Source organism: Electrona antarctica (genome assembly GCF_951216825.1).
Source record: "Electrona antarctica genome assembly, chromosome: 18".
Classification (NCBI taxonomy): Eukaryota; Metazoa; Chordata; class Actinopteri; order Myctophiformes; family Myctophidae; genus Electrona; species Electrona antarctica.
In genome coordinates, this window is record NC_136799.1 from 24,435,486 (window position 1) to 24,452,985 (window position 17,500).

The following is a 17,500-nucleotide window of genomic DNA, read 5'->3' on the forward strand; positions in this document are numbered from 1 at the left end:
CAGCCTCATCGATGCCCATACCATAGGTGTTGTTGGCCAAAGGGCCTTTCTGTGTGGAGTTTGCATGTTCTCCCCTTGTCCTATAGGGTATAGGGTAGCACACAAAAACATGCTGTATTCCTGGTCTCTATACTGCCTCCCCCTGATCAGCCGGGGCGCCCGATGGAAATGGTTGGAATAGCGTGTTCCTTCCACGCTCTACGTCCTACCGGGGGAAACTCCCCCCTGTCAGGTGATAAGACACAGCCTGCTCACTCCTCATACATTGAAGGAGCATGAACTCAGTTCGGGGCTCTCCCCGGGTTGGAAGCGCCCAGGATTACAGTTTAGGCATTGGTCACGTCATAATTTAGGGCCCTAAACAAACTGTTAATATTAACCTTGTATCAATGTTTTAAAAAGATGCATCATTAGTCCTCATGATAGGATTATTAAGGCCAGGCAATACATTTTCACTCACGGTTATTTGCAGAATACAATCTCACAATGGGTTGCGAATTGTGATGCACTGCATTGCGAGCTTGTAGATCTGATATTTTCAAATGATTTTTGAAAACTTTAAATGGGACATTCTGCATAATGCGTATACTTTTACTTTTGTTACTTTAAGTACATTTTGATGTTAATACATCTGTACTCTTTACTCAAGTACATTTTCAATTCCAGGCTTTTACTTCTACATTGCGGTATTGATACTTTTTACTTAAGTAAAACATTTGAGTACTCTTTTCCACCACTGCTCCTGCGTTACCGTGGCCCCATCTCCGCCACAGCTGCCTCTCGTCAACGTTGCTCAGCAGCAGCTGGGGAGGGGAGGAGTACCAGACTGTTTAACAGCCTTGGTTAGAGTTCTCTAGCCATAGCCAAGGGGAGCGGGAGGAGGAGGGGAGGGGGCATTTACTGGTGGCCCACAGGGAGTGGAGGTGGGGGTGTGGAGGGTACATGGAACATCAGGATCTCATTTTGGGCCATAGAAGCTCATTGGAGAGAGATGGGGCGTCGGCAGAGGATGCCGGGGAGGAAGTTGGAGGTCAATCGATGCTCAGGGAGGGATTTGCAGGTGTGTGCGCGACGGCGCACGTGTGCGCGAGTGCATGCGTGACAGAGTAAGTATGTATTAATTGGCCCAGGCGGCTAGTGTAGCGGACTAGCGGCTGGCACCTAGGCTGCTAAGCCAGCCTGCTGGCGTGCCGCGGGTTCGACTCCCGATCCCGACGACCTTTGCCGCGTGTTACCCCCCCATCTCTCTCCCCATTTCCTGTCACCATACTGTAGTGTACACTATCCAATAAAGGCAGAAAAAGCCCAAAAATATATCTTTAAAAAAAAGGATGTATTAATCTGTGCTTGCATGCAGATATGCCCATGCGAGTGTCCCTCAGTGCCATACAGTAGCCTAACACCATTTTTGTGTCCCACTCCCACCAATGAGTCAGAGTGTGTCTTCGCCACTGTTTCCAGACACGGCTCATGCAGTGGGTGTGCTGCTGGGGAACAGTAGAACACTGTCCCCTTGTATTTCCGGGTTAAAGGTCAGGGCTGAGGCATGTGGCCCTCCAATGTATGTCCCTGTCTGACTTTTGACACTTGACCTCCTCCGTCAGGCTGGTTGCCAGCCCGTTTGCCCGTTGTAACTGTAATCTTTTTATACTTAACATTCCAGGCAGTCAGCTGACCTAGAGGGACCTACTACAATGAGTGCACAGCCAGGGGTTCTCTGTCTTGCTCAAGGACAGTAAGACAAGTTGTTGCTGGAGTCAAACGTGTGACATTTGGCCAGTCTGGTCTCTCTCATTGCAAGGGCACCCTGCTGCATTTTTTCAACGAGGTGACTGATGTATTCTACTGTTTGCAGGGAGTATTATGTTGAAGTGGGCTAGTGTAGTGTATGGACCATATCATCCATCTTCCAACTCCTTAGAGCCCACATGGAAAATGTTACCTCAACAGTAACTCGACCCAGAGTGCCTGAGTTGGTGGAGAAAAAGTAATGGGGGTGATTTGAGGGAATGGAGCACTGGAGCAAAGATTCCCGAGAAATGAAGAAGAAGAAGAAGAAGAAGAAGAAGAAGAAGAGCTGGTAACAAACATTTAAAACTGACCTATTTTGAAGCACCTCTCAATGACAATGTATCAATATGCACAGAATAGGTCTGTTTGGCTTGAGTGAAGTTTTCATTGTATAGTAACTGATCCTTATTCACTGTTTTCCACTTTGTGGTTTTCCTGGGCGTGCTGTAATCGATGAGATTCAGAATAAATCTCTCGCAGACAGTAAGTAATGTTAACTGTGTGATGCACCGTGACTCAACTCTGGGCTTGGCAGCACAGCCTTTCCTTGCAATAGGACCCTCTAAATGGCTTCATTGGATCCATCCAGCATGTTACACTAGTCCTCAAACTACCCGGGACGACAGAGGAAAAGTAGGAGAAGCAAAAACAAAAGAAGGAAATGCCATAGTATGATAAAATCACGTTAATATGTCGTTACTACACAAAATATCTGATGCATTAACCACTCAAAGGGGAATACCACTCAACATGGAACTAATATGTGGAAATAACAAACAAAAAAAAGTCCCCCCTCCCCTTCTGTTTAGGCTAAAACTGGAGGTCTAGAACTTGGGATCATGTGATCAGTGACATCACGAAGGTGTACTCTGCAGGCCAAAGAGTATTGGTGTATATTAATATTGGTATTCCCATTTAAGCCCTGTTTTACAGTATACTTTGGCTATTATAAAAATAGATGTACAAGGTCACAACGCATCGCAACGGAACATGTTGTGATTGTGTTATTTTGTCAATAAAACCAGTTAATGCAGTGTGCGAACAGTGTCTATGAGTTGGTAGTAGCTTAGATATGAACACAATGCCTCATTCTCACCACCCATTCTTCTCATTATCATCTGTTTATAGTTGACATTGACTACGGGTCCAAGCCTGATGCTTGGACCTGATGCTTTTCTCGCACATGAACTTCATTAGAAAAATGTCAAACATTTAATCACTATACTTCGATGTCCTGTGAATAGCAAAAATAGCTGATCTACAGCTTGTGACGTAAGCTGGTACATGAGCTATGTTTGCTATTACTGCAGATTTTCAGAGAATCATTTTATTTTAGGACATCTTTCGCCTGTAATGAAATGCCCAAACTAGGGACACCAGGTGGAAAGATATTAAAGCTCAGACACATTCATGCAACTATGGGCATATATACTGCACTGCACAAGCATGCGACACACCTACAGTACATACAGTAGGGAGAACATTCCTAATTTCATATGCATATAGATCAAAATGAGATATGCCTCTGCAAGAGCTACAGTACAGTCACTGTGAGCCGGCTTCATGATCTGCCATTGCTGTAAAAAAAAATAAAAAAAAAATTGACCATTGGAGTGAATGGAGATGATGCAAATCTCTCTTATTATGGCTCCAGGCTTAACTAATGTCTCAATTTTCTACCCATGCAGACGCCCCAATGTACCCATTTCGCAGTGGCTATTATGATAGGTAAACACAGCTGGAGGTAATAACATTAATTGTGGTGTATTTGTTTCATTTAGGTATTACTTTGTACCAACATGGACAGCTTCTGTACAGTAAAACAAACACAAAATTACATTATGACACTTGGCTGTGCTACTGCTCACCTGTCAAATGGTGAAGACAGTGCTGTGAAGAGATCACAGCATACATGAGCAAAATAAATGGTCTATTTAAGACCAAAGAGCCTAATAACAAACGAAAAGAAAGACATTTTGTGTGTGTGACTGAGTGACTGTGATTAGTTGAAGCATGCCAAACTTCCCTGGGTCTCTCTGTAGGCTACATCGCACTACTGACCGCCTGGTGTGACAGAATGTGTGGGCTAACTCCATAGTTTCCATTCCCACAGCCCACCTCATCCTCATCCCAGTGATGTGATGAGTATTCCTGCATGGCACAGTTTGTTATTTTGCATGCATGTTGTCAGGGCTTTGTGACCGCACTAAGCGCACTTGTTTTGCTGTATGAGCATGTGTCCATCTGTGCGTGCGTGCGTGAGATAAGAATATTAAGGCAGCTCTCCACTCGCACTGACGTCGGCAGCGTTGGAAAGCGTCTGTGGCTGAAAATCTGTGTTATCCTAATATATACAGAACCAATAATGTCTGTCTGTCTGTCTGTCTGTCTATTAACAAAACCTCTGTCTGTCTGTGTGTCCATTGCATAAATCACAAAGGCGCCACCCAACCGAACAGCCTTAAATTTGACTTCTGATTCGGAGGTGTGCAGTGCCGGGTGCATGGCAAATCCATTGAACCAACTGTTTCTGGGAACCAAATAAACAGGGATATCTGTATCTGTCTGTCTGCCAGTCTACGGAGGACACACCAAATCTCTGTGTTTCGGGCGGCTTCCCTGATTGGCCGTCAATATAACTGATTGGCTGACCTTTGTGTCACTTTTGTACCACTACGCCAATATAAGTGTAAGTGTGTGCAATGGCACCGAAAGTATGGGATTTGTGCACTTGGATGAAGGGAGCCACACAGTGAACAAAAGTGGCGGCGTGTAGCAAAACACATCACACGTGGAGCTCAGCTGACAACTGGTACAACAAGTACATCAGATAACGGGAGTATCCAAACTTGCATCATTCCCATCAGTCTAGTAGGCCTACTATATGCAGTATATAAAATCACACCTGTGTGAACTTAAGTGAGGGGCACTCTTATATCATCATTATTGACACTATGTCTATTTGCTCAGACACTATAATGTAAAATTGTCCATTCATTGTCAATGGGAATTTAATGTTTGTGTAGGACCAAGTTTGTGGACACACACCAAAAGCTAGACTTAGGATATAACCAGTATGGCAGTAAGACGGTTATATCGATGTGAGGGCGATTAAGCGACGAGGTCACGTGCACGCATACGCCTGGGTGATGGCAGACTCTTGGGCGTCAGATCAACATATGGAATGAATTTTGTACTGGCCATATATGGAGCGTGTCTTGAGTGTACAGAGTTTGATGAGGTCAGATCAACATATGGAATGTCAAAACACGTCAGCTTTGCACCTAGTTACCATGCACCTTGCTACCTTAATCTTGTCTGGGGATTTCTCTTGGCAATATCGGTAGAGGGCGCAGTGGAGTAACTAAACGTCAAACAAAAATCCTTTTCTGGATGCACTTCAAAAAGTGGTGTGGTGGGGGGCTCAGAGTGCGTCCACCAGGAAAGTAGTCTTTCTAATGACCAAAACCGTCTTTGTATTGGTGAGTAGCGAAAACATTCTTTGTTATTTTAGAAGTGTCGAGAGGCTGGTCTGCATTTCATGCGAGGGCATTTGGGCTATGGACCAGAGCTACGTCCAATAGTGAACTGAAAATACCCCTTCTTTCCAGCCAGTGTGTATATAAATGGTTCTCCCCTCCATCATGGCTCTATCCCAGCTCCCACGTCACTGAACTCCCCAGACACAGCTGTGGTTTTTGGGGGGTTTCTCCTCTCTTTGCTCAGAGGCCCAGGGTGTGGTGCTAGCATAAAACTTGGCAACATCGAAATGGTTATCACTTGATCTCACACAAAACTATTTCAAAGACGGCTGTTCTCTTTGGAAAATGCCATTTTGAAGTTGGAAATGGGTCAGAAAAAAGAATAGGCCTACTGCGTTTCCAGCGGAGGAACCAAAGACGAATTCAATTTCTGCGTGCGCTTGACAGCCGCAATTGGCAGAGAATTGTTTGCGACTTTCCGCTTCATCTCTTCCACTTATCTCGTAATCCCTCATTTATTTATAAGCGTGCATCATGGATTGTAAAATGACCTAAAACTGTCATAATGCTTTCAGCCAGGCAGTAAGTACTACTGACTTTGTGGTACAGAACATGAATATCAGAATTCACCACCATTATAATGAACTCCAATCTGTCTGCATAAACTCTAGGTCAACTTATACATATAAACCCTACATAGTCTCATACCACTAACACAACTTGGAACACATTAAAGAGTTTACACAGAAGATTGTCTTTACAGATAGACAGACAGACAAATAAGAGTATTCATTTGTCCAAGCATGTATATATATATATATATATATATATATATATATATATATATAAAAAGAAGGAACCTGAATGTGTGAAGATATACTGTAATGAATCAGACTTTATTGAAGTTAATGCAGAATTGAGTACACAACTTAATATAACTGCACAGTGCTCCTGTAGATCAATACAGAGTACAAAGTAAGAGGATGAATGGAGAGACAGGGTTGCCTGCCAGTAATGGAAAAGCTCAATTTCTGCCTCATACATCTAGTCATGTTAAATGGCCATAAGTGTAATTCCAGTCAGCGAGACTGGAGAGGCCCTCTCTATAGCCTCCATACCACAGACAGTGAGGAGACGCCAGGCCAACACTCACACGCATGCACGCACACGCTGCATGTGCACGCGCGCACACACACGCTGCATGTGCACGCGCACACACACACACACACACACACACACACACACACACACACACACACACACACACACACACACACACACTAGTGATTTTTTTAGCTGACACTAAAGCATACAATTAATTAATTAATTAATTAATTAATTAATTAATTAGAGTTCCAGTTACAGGATTTTCACTCATAGGGCACACAGGATACAAATGTAAAACAGCTCTGCTCTAATGCCAACAACTTAAACAGAAAAGAAAAGAGGTCACACAGCTCGTAGTCACGATGCAATCATTTTTTTTAAGACTACCAACGTTTTGACAAAAAAAATGCCTTCTTCAGTGTAGTTGCCAACAACTACCTGAACTTTGAAACATTCTTGTTGATCCTTTAATACCTGTGTGGTATAATATTCTCACTCAAGACAATAATGTCCCCACCCTATACGTGATTGACATGGTCTGTATTGGCCCTCCTCCTTCCCCACCCTATACGTGATTGACATGGTCTGTATTGGCCCTCCTCCTTCCCCACCCTATACGTGATTGACATGGTCTGTATTGGCCCTCCTCCTTCCCCCTACACACAAAATCTCTTTGCCGAAAATAGCCGATTGAGGGGGGAGGAGGGAAGAGGAGAAATGAGCATGTTTTAACAACCACCCAGAGGTCATGTGTGACATCACCTCCTACACAGCATGTTGGAACTCATTATAGCATTAGCTTGCTTTGAAAATGGACAAATATGCGCATGCACGCGCACATGCACACACACACAGACACACACACAGATGTGCGCTTGTACAACACTAACACTATAGAGCTACTTGTCCTTTGAACTTACCCAAATACCCACACAGACTTTTCTTTACACCCACAAACGTACAGACTAAGCCTTAACAATATTTTCTCTCCTAGCCATCATAATCAGCCTTAACATGTTATTCTGACTTTCTGCAACACACGTGGTACAGTGTCACAAAGGTGATCGCTGTCCTGTCTCCATGGAGTTCCATTCGAGTTCATATTCTTATTATGGGCTGCTGCATGCCTGCAGCAGCAATGGGGCTAAAGTGACATGGTCTGCTGGCCTGGATGTACGTTGTGTTATGGAAAACCAGTCCAGTGGAAGGGGTCAGGTCCTCATCAGCTCTGATGTGTGTTTACTTTCTCACAGGGAGCCACTAGGGACAGACAGGCCATGTCTGGGGTCCCAGAAGAAGTGTGGGAAAAGAAAACTTGCGGACAGGAATAGCGAAAGTGAGTGATTACTTTGCACTGCATGTTTATCAATGTTGGTGATTTTTTTTGCAAGGGTTTGTCTGTGGATGGTCGAAGATCCATTGAGAGCCGATAAGCATTGTCGATTGCCCACTAGAGAAAATATCCTAAAAGGGGTTGTGTGTGTGTGTGTGTGTGTGTGTGTGTGTGTGTGTGTGTGTGTGTGTGTGTGTGTGTGTGTGTGTGTGTGTGTGTGTGTGTGTGTGTGTGTGTGTGTGTGTGTGTGTGTGTGTGTGTGTGTGTGTGTGTGTGTGTGTGTGTGTGTGTGCGCGCGTGTGTGCGTGTGTGTAATGACAACATGCAGCTTATCTTGTAAACCAAGGGACCAGGCAAACGGGTGGCGGTACTCAGAAGAGTAACAGGGAGAGATATCATCAGCATAGCACGCACAAAAAGAACAAGAAAGTGACACTGACACAACAAAAGCACAAGTTACTGACCATATACATTTGACGTACAGTACGTTAAATGCATTGAAGGTTGTGACAGTCAGTAAAGTAGTGAACAAGAGAGGAATCATTGGAAGGTGCATTGCAGTGACTCACCCTTCACCAGCAGTGGTCTCCACTAATGGGTTCCTGTAAGAGGCACTATTGATGACTAACACAGGCCAAGACATCAATAGCCCTTGAGTCAGTAGCGGCTAATAGGCCTTAAGCACCAGGTGGTTCTCTATATTAGACCTCACCATAGCAGACCTTAATCTCCTCCTCAAAGTACTCTCACATAGCTTTGATATACTGTACAAGGGAAGGGATAGTGTTTGATGCACCCTCCTTTCTCATACAGCCAACAGTGAGGTCTTTTTGGGGAGTATTTTAGAATGAGGAGTGGTTTGGGTACTATACCCAGAAAAAACACTTGCTTTCAGCAGTGAAGCAGCGAGCAGTACATGCACTACTCAAGCGTGCTTTGGCAGCAGGTGAGTGTTACCCACTTGGATAACTTGGAAATATAAACAGTCAACTGCCACAGCGTTGAGCTGTAGCTTTAGTATTAGTTGAAGTCGATATTCTGAATATAACCAGTCTCAAAGTAATTGCGTGATTAACTTGAATGTTAAGTTAATCACTTGACATTCAAACTTTCAATGTCTTTTACTGTACCTTATCACCTCTTATAAAGCTGCCATGTAGATAATTTAAAAGCTTTACATGCATAACTCCACTATTCTGAACCAAGATAATATTTTAAAGTTGGATTTGTCAGCTGTTGTGACAGGAGAAGGATGCTCAATGGAATTCAACCATGATGAGACTATAAATCACCTAAATCCTGCATTATCTGCACCATACTGATTGGTAGACGTATACCATGTAGGTATACAGTACCAATAGAACACACATTTGCTGCTTTATTTGTTTTCCTTTTTCCTTTTATATAGGCGATATGTATACATGTATTGTACACATTACTGTAGGTTGACATTAACCCATTTCCAAGTCCTAACCCATTAGCCACAGCCCACATATAGGCCCCACAGAGTTTGATCATTGCAGGAGTGCAGTCCTTAAATTAAAGGGACATATTTTATTTTTTACAATTATAAATAATCTCTCTCTCTCTCTCTCACTCTCTCACACACACGCACGCACGCACACACACGTCTCTCTCTCTCACACACGTATTTTAACAGCAAAGGGGCAACACAATAAAACTAGTTTAAATAATTCCAGGCCAGCTCCATCTTAACTGGTAGCCTACTTAACTAAGTTAATTTAATTAGGCTAACTTAATCTTCAGAGTGAAAGGTCTATCAATATGTAGGATCAGATGAAAATCATGGAATGAGTCATAATACAGACATAGAGACACAGAGCGACTAGCGAGCTATCTCCCAAATCCGATGTATAGACCTATAGTTCCTCTCGGTGGTCACGCGTGAGCATTACACCCATTGACTGACTGAACTACGGCTGTCACAAAACTACACTTCCCAAGTTGTCCCCACTGCCTCCCCGCTGACTGTCAACAGTGCATAACCAGCGCTGTCACTCTGCGATCGTCATCAGACAGTGCATCTGTGTGTCGGTATATAAACGGTATAGCCTATTCCATCCGTGCACATGATCAATGCTGATGACTTTTAGAAGATGAGGATGCAGTCAATTCTTGTTACACTGTTGTTGACAGTGTCGCTCGCCTATTACATTTACCTCCCGGAGCTACCTAGTGCCATCCAGGAACCATGGAAGTTGATGCTGGTTGATGCTGGATTCCGCACATTTACGCACTTGGTAAGACTTGAAGAATGTGTTGGTATACTATTAAACGTAGGCCTATTACCTAAGTGATGTGTGTGAGCCGCCAGATGTATACGCAGCAGGTGAGCATTACTGCAGCTGTTAACTAACTAACGTGTTATTATCACCCACTCGGTAGGCTACTACCGGGCCGCCCGTCCACAGTCAGGCATGTCAGGACTCAGGCATGTCATTATTTGCAAATGTGTCTACACATTTGCAAATAATGACATGCTGTAATTAACTACTGGTCAGAATTTTATTGAAAGGATAGCCCCTTGAGATGTAGCATCTCATTTTAGAGGGGGTCCCGTACACAGGTAAACAAACATTACATACAGTACAGTGCAGTTACACAAATAGACAGTGCACAATAGACAATACAGACATGTACAGATACAGTTAGCTTGCTCATCCTCTCCTACCCACTCCCCCATCCCCCCAACTTTTTCTGGACAAGCATATTGAGAGTACAGTACAGTGACTTGAAACAGGGGTCAGAAGTAAACAGCAGTACGGGCAGTGTTAGTAGCATGAACAGGTTGTTTTGAGGTGTGAATACAGGGAAGTCCTGAAGCAGCCAGGGGAGGTCACAGATCTTATAGAAAGAGGAAGATTGTTCCAGTCAAATGGAGCTTTGTAATGGAATGATCTACGTCCGGATTCAGAGAATATTCTTCTGGGAATAGCAAAATAGGGATGTTGAGTATTTCTAAGTGGATATGGGGATGTATATAGTACCAGTGACTGTTTCAGGTATGGAGGGCAGTTGAAGTGCACACATTTAAAGATTAATTGGTACCAGTGAAGTTGTCTTCTTGCCTTAGGCTGCAGCCAGTTAAAGGGGCATTCCACTCATTTTCAACATTTTACTATGTCATTAATGTACCTTAGAGCTGTTGTGTGGAAATAATACAAAACGTTCCCCTATTCTGTGTTTCCTAGAACTAGAGGTCTGAAAAAAATCATTAACATGGTGAAACACATCTTGATGACATCATCAAGATGTGTTTCACCATGTTAATGATTTTTTTCATGATTACAGTTCTAGGAAACACAAAATGGGGGGACTTTTTTTTATTATTTCCACACAACAGCTCTAAGGTATATTAATGACATAATAAAATGTTGAAAATGGGTGGTTTTCCCCTTTAAGTGAGCTGTATAAGGAACAGTGGTGTGTTTGGTATGGGCACCTCAATACAAATCGGCATAGTGAGTTATTTAATACATTAAGAGGTTTGAGGATGGTTTCTGTGGTGTTCTGATAGACTATGTCGGCGTAATCTACAATGGGGAGTAGTACTTGGTTTATGATTATTTTCCTTACTGCATAATTACATTGTTAAAATGTGTGAGAGGCAAGGTACACCTCAAACATGAACATCCGTCAAGGTTTTGTAAGTGAAAGTTCAACGAGGAATTGACAAGGCTGGAATTCATGTATTTTATTCCCTGAGATAAGCAAGTGATGGCAAGTGACGTGTCAAAATAGTAATACAATAAAAATAATTTAAGAAAATTTGAAAGTATCATTTATATGTGTGTGTGTGTGTGTGTGTGTGTGTGTGTGTGTGTGTGTGTGTGTGTGTGTGTGTGTGTGTGTGTGTGTGTGTGTGTGTGTGTGTGTGTGTGTGTGTGTGTGTGTGTGTGTGTGTGTGTGTGACTTAAAATATGTCACAGGTCGACATGTTATATGTACAGGGAAGCTTTTTGAAACAAATAGCAGCATGTCTTTTGCAGTCACTTTGGGACACGCTGCCTTGGGGCTATGGACCAGAGCTAGTTAATATAGTAACAAGCCTCATATTTAAAACAGGTTTAAAGGTATGCAGCTCTGTTTATATAGCCTAACCCTAAACTCTCTACAAACAGTTTCACACCTTGCTTTCAAAAACCGGAACCTTGCCCTATACCTACAGTATAGGCTAGTCGCCTGGAGGTTAACACCCTCTCTCTTAATATTCTTTGTAATTGAACCACAGCAGCAAATGAATAATCTCAGTGAAGCACAATGGAGCTTTATTTTCCCCAGTGTATTTTCCACAGTTTGCATTCTGCATAACGTAGCCCTACGGATTGCGTAGCAGTGAAAATCACATCCGGACCACCAAGAGTCCAAGACTTGTTAACCTCAGTTAACCTTGTTATTGACTTCTGCTTCAGGCAAGGTATAGCCTACATTTATTTAGTGCTTTTCTAGGGTAATCTTATCATGCCCATATCAGTTATAACTTAAGTCACTTTAGCTATATGGCCGGGTGAGCAGAAGACAGCAGTAGGCTAAGCCAGGTTTCCACTTTCCACTACCATGGCCTCATACCACTCCACCCAGTGACCCCACACCGCCTAGTACAAGTACCACCGTTTCCACTGCAAGGAATTGGCCAAAGTGGTACTAAATGAGCGCCTAAAAAGTACCAACTCCATAGGCTAAGCAGGGCCAAACACACAAAAATGTGTGAGTTTTTCTTTAGACCTGGATCATAGTTTACTTTATATTGTATTATAATTGTATAATTGTATTATAATTGCAGTTATAATCCATTACCGTGTATACCATTACAGAGGGGGCATTGATTCCCCCCAGGAGGGGGGTCGGGAGGTACTGCGAGGGGGACTTTATTTGAATGGAAACGGTATATTTTGATGCGGTGTGGTGTGGTGTAGTCTGTAGTGCCGTCACTGCCGTGTGGTGCTAAAGCTGTAGTCGAAATATCATGCATTTATATTGAACTCTTGCATCTTCAATCTAGAGTCTCTAGAGTAGACAGTACTTATTTCTCTCTCTTGCAGTTGCTGTCTCTTTGTGTGCTTGTGTGTGCACTGCAGACAATGAACTTTGCACTCATTTCTCCATCTCCTGGCCTTTACCCTGGCTGTGCATGTTGCCCACTTATTTGAACTATTTGTTTGCACATAGTTCTATGGGTGAAAGCCAACAGCAACGATCTGTTACTAAACAATAGTTCCCTCAACCAGTTGTACACAGTTGGCACTGGCAGCATCGTATGACAAAGTATACATCAAGCCTTACTGGATGAGGGGGAATGGCCCTGTGTTGACACTACCTGTGGGACAGGGAAGCGACTGGGTTAGATTGAGACACTACGAAACAGAGAAAGAAACACACTGATGCAACAGTACAGACTTTACTGGGCGAAACTGTTAGTTTGTGTCTAGTATTGCAAGTGACGGTGCCGAAATAATGTCCAGGGGGAATGCTGAAATAGTGCTAAATGGATGGTGAAATTTGTCAACAGCACCCGCCACCCGTCACCCTGCTGATGAAGTGAATATTTTAAGCAGCACCTCAGAAGGCCATGGCCAACATTGCCATTTATTTTGGCACTGTGCCTTCAAAAACATGTGTGGCCTTGATGCACCACCCGCACTGCCACAGTGTCACAGATAATTTTACTTTCACCTCTTTCCTGTTTTTTTAGATCTATCTTTAAATCCAGCTTAAGGGCTGTTGACACCAATCACATACTACTACAACTATAAAGATCAACTTTAAAAATCTGAATCTGAACTGAGTGGTGCTGTGTGTGTGTGTGTGTGTGTGTGTGTGTGTGTGTGTGTGTGTGTGTGTGTGTGTGTGTGTGTGTGTGTGTGTGTGTGTGTGTGTGTGTGTGTGTGTGTGTGTGTGTGTGTGTGAGTGAGGCTGCTCAACTTCTCACAAATGGATGGCACAAGGCCTACAGTATAGTATACAGTACATCATTACATGTCATGCTGCACATTCAATACAGCATACATTGATTCTCTCTCTCTCTCTCTCTCTCTCTCTCTCTAGTCTTTTGGGTTACAGTGGCTGGGTTTGGGCCATCACATGGATCTGCTCAGAGCTTCCTTAGAAGGCTTTGATTCACTGGGGAAGCTGCTGGAGAGCACCTGGGTGTTACCCAGTGATGTGAGGGTCACCATCACTGCATTCGACAGCGTGCCGGTGCGCATTTACGAGCCCCCCGTGGGAGGGGAGGACCAACTGAGGAGGGCAGTGATGTTTCTTCATGGAGGAGGATGGGCCCTGGGCAGTGTCAGTGAGTATAAAAAATAGTGAAAATAGTCCATCTGCAAGCTCACGATGCATTGTAACTTGCCATTTATAAAATTGTGCAATGTAACGTAACACAATAAAAATAAATACAAAAACGTTTTTCAACTTCCTTTTTTAACCAACATCTGCCTTTCCATCCCTCTATTCAATTGCCCTCTCATCCCCGACCTTTAAAAAAAAAAACTTTGACCCCCTCTCTCTCGCTCTCCTTATCAATTCCCCATTCTCTCTCTCTCTGTCTGTCTGTCATAGAGGTGGGGGCGTATGACTCGATTAGTCGGCTGATTTCAGATCAGCTGAATGCAGTGGTTGTCTCTGTTGAGTAAGTATATCATATACTGTACAACTCATCTGCTGTAAAGCTTAATTTAAGGACCACATAACTGGAAATACGTTATTTTTGGCAAGCGACGCACGCACACAGTACCTGTAATGTGCATTCTCGCATGTGTGTTTTTAGCTATCGTCTGTATCCAGAGGTCCAGTTCCCCATGCAGTACCTAGACTGCCTCTCTGCAGCCAAACACTTCCTGTCCCCGGAGGTTTTGGCTGGTTACGCAGTGGACCCCCAGCGGGTGGCCGTGTCAGGGGACAGTGCCGGGGGGAACCTGGCTGCTGCCATTGCACAGGGGGTAGGCCTATACTGTACAAGCGCACGCCCTGAAACTAGGGTTGGGATGCGGATCCAGAGAAACCGGATCCAACATTGAGGAACCAGAATCCGTTTGGAAACGTTTCCAGAAACGGTCACGCCGAGTGTACAAATGGAACGGGTCCATTTGGTTCCATTTGTACAGTCTCATCTGACACCGATTCAACTTTTAGGATTCCGAACCAATTAATTTTCAGTGGAAACACTGTTAACTGGTTCACAATTAAACGGAACCGGTTCTGGAATCGTTAAAATCCTAAAGGATCCCAACCCTACCTGAAACATGTGTTAAAGCCTATCCTAGTGTTTTCTTTTGGCTGAGCAAGTTTGCTTATCACTTGTTACAGTGGGGCTTAATCTGTCTCTTAACCGTCATAGACCCCCCCCCCCCCCCCCTTCTACCCTGTCTTTCATGTCATACTCCACTGTGACAGTGAGATAAAATGCCCTCAAGAATATCAACCTACTGTCAGTGTATACATAATAGTAATGATAGGCAGGTTGCAACAAACGCTTTGTGCTTTTGCCAAAAGCCTTGTGGAGTTTTACACATCCTCTTGCTATGTTTGAGTACAACACTAACACTTAACACATTCACATCCACAGACACATGTACTGCACACACACACACACACACACACACACACACACACACACACACACACACACACACACACACACACACACACACACACACACACACACACACCCCATGCAGGTATGCATAAGTAGATAAAGGCTTATCTAATCACCGATCCTACTCCTCCTCAGATCTCAACAGATGACAGTGTGAGTGTCAAGTTCAGTGTCCAGGCGTTGATATACCCCGTGCTCCAGGCTCTGGACTTCCACACTCCGTCCTACCAGCAGAACCATGATGTGCCCATCGTTCAGCGGTCAACCATGGTCCAGTACTGGCTCCAGTACCTGGGCGCAGATCATTCTCTGTTCCCCGTCCTGATGGCCAACAACCACAGCTCCCTGCAGCAGTCCGCCATCACCCCTGAGATCCGTGCGCGGGTGGACTGGACCACCCTCCTGCCTCCGAGACTCAGGAAGACCTACAAGCCCGTCACTGTGGAGACGGGGCATGCGGACGTGAAGGAAGTACCGGCGCTGTTGGATGTGCGGGCGATGCCACTGCTGGCCGATCCTTTGATTTTGGGAAAATGCCCGCGGGCGTACATTTTGACTGTTGATGATATTTTGAGGGATGACGGTCTGATGTACGGCAGGCGCTTACAGGATGCCGGTGTCACGGTTACCATTGACCATTATGATGGCGCCTTCCACGGATGCTTTAGCTTCTCTTTCTGGCCGACGCGCTTTGATGTGGGGTGGAGGGCACTTATGGGCTACATCAACTGGCTGCAGGATAACTTGTAGTCAGTGTGAGTGCTGATCATCCACTGTGCCGCTCAGTAGAAGCATGTGTGTGTGTGTGTGTGTGTGTGTGTGTGTGTGTGTGTGTGTGTGTGTGTGTGTGTGTGTGTGTGTGTGTGTGTGTGTGTGTGTGTGTGTGTGTGTGTGTGTGTGTGTGTGTGTGTGTGTGTGTGTGTGTGTGTGTGTGTGTGTGTGTGTGTGTGTGTGTGTGTGTGTGTGTGTGTGTGCAGTGACGGATCAACCCCTCTCAAGGCCCTGGCGCTTCACCAAATCAAAAGGCCCTACATGGCCCAACGGCGCACGTATCAACCACTGCCGCTGCGCTGCCCGCTGACACACAAGACACAGCCAGGCACAGGGCAGTGGGCACAGCCTTTCCAACTTCAGTCTCTGCTAAGACTGTCACTGTCAGTGTGACTATACCATTTTACAAATGACACTTTATTAAGGACTAGGAGATTACTTTATGGTTATTAGTGCAGTCGTTAAGAAACATGCATGGCAATGATGAGACGGGGAAAAATGTATGCTGTGAAATTCATGTAAATGTTTCACATTTATTTCCTTATATATGCTGTATTCAACAGTCAAACAGCTGTTTGATGCACCACGCATATCATACCCTCCCGAATAGCTTACAAGCTAAATGAGAATATAGAATCCACTAACATGGTACAATGAAATCTCACCATTGGTCAGGGTCTGGTTGAAGAAAGCTCCGCTTCTGGTGTTTATATACTGTTTTACAGATTTACTAAAGTCACTGTCTCTGTTCTGGCATGGAACTGGTCCAGTGTTAATCCTGTAGGCTAGCGAAAGAACCGTGTCCGAGCGAAACAAACAAACAGCCAACTCTCCAATTTGAATTTAGCAACACAGCTGCTCAGGTCCAACTAATTAACGACTCTCTCTCTCTTTGCATCATGACATCACTGAGAAATTGAGAATAGAAGGAATCTATTGGACCTAAATAAACAATATGATGACTATTACTAATCATCCATCTCATAAGTCTAGACTACAGTCACTTGACTTTGACATGACTTTGCGCGCGTGCGTGTGTCACAAGTAAGACTGTACAGTGTGTGGGTATGCATGCATGGACCGGACCCATGTGTGTATATCAAAAGCCAAAGCTGTGAGACTCAAGACAATACTAGGTATTCCATATTTGTTTTAGAGTTTTATTAGGATCCCCATTAGCTGGTGCATAGCAGCAGCTAATCTTCCTGGGGTCCACACAGAACATAAAACATGACATTCGACATGAATGACATTACATTTGTACTAAACATACATACGTATTACATAATACTGTACATACTGCACAGTACACCCCCCCCCCCCCCCCCCCCCCCCCCCACACACACACACACACGGTTTTGGAGGACTACAACTAATTAATTGGCAATGCTGTCTCCA

At 44.1% G+C, this 17,500-nt stretch overlaps 1 protein-coding gene and 1 long non-coding RNA gene across 2 annotated transcripts in view; one reads left to right on the forward strand and one right to left on the reverse strand.

Annotated features, from left to right (window-relative positions):
* The first annotated feature begins 9,787 nt into the window (after nucleotides 1-9,787).
* On the forward strand, nucleotides 9,788-17,223 carry nceh1a (neutral cholesterol ester hydrolase 1a). The gene is made up of 6 exons (XM_079528551.1): nucleotides 9,788-9,974; nucleotides 13,780-14,026; nucleotides 14,296-14,365; nucleotides 14,504-14,675; nucleotides 15,467-16,866; nucleotides 16,927-17,223. The coding sequence occupies exons 1-5, from the start codon at nucleotides 9,831-9,833 to the stop codon at nucleotides 16,079-16,081; spliced, it is 1,248 nt and encodes a 415-aa protein (XP_079384677.1). The 5' UTR covers nucleotides 9,788-9,830; the 3' UTR covers nucleotides 16,082-16,866; nucleotides 16,927-17,223.
* LOC306942565 overlaps nucleotides 16,194-17,500 on the reverse strand; it is a 3,019-nt gene continuing 1,712 nt past the window's right edge. Inside the window, exon 2 of the long non-coding RNA XR_013792310.1 lies at nucleotides 16,194-17,500. This exon is cut by the window's right edge and continues 809 nt beyond it. This is a non-coding gene — a long non-coding RNA (uncharacterized lncRNA).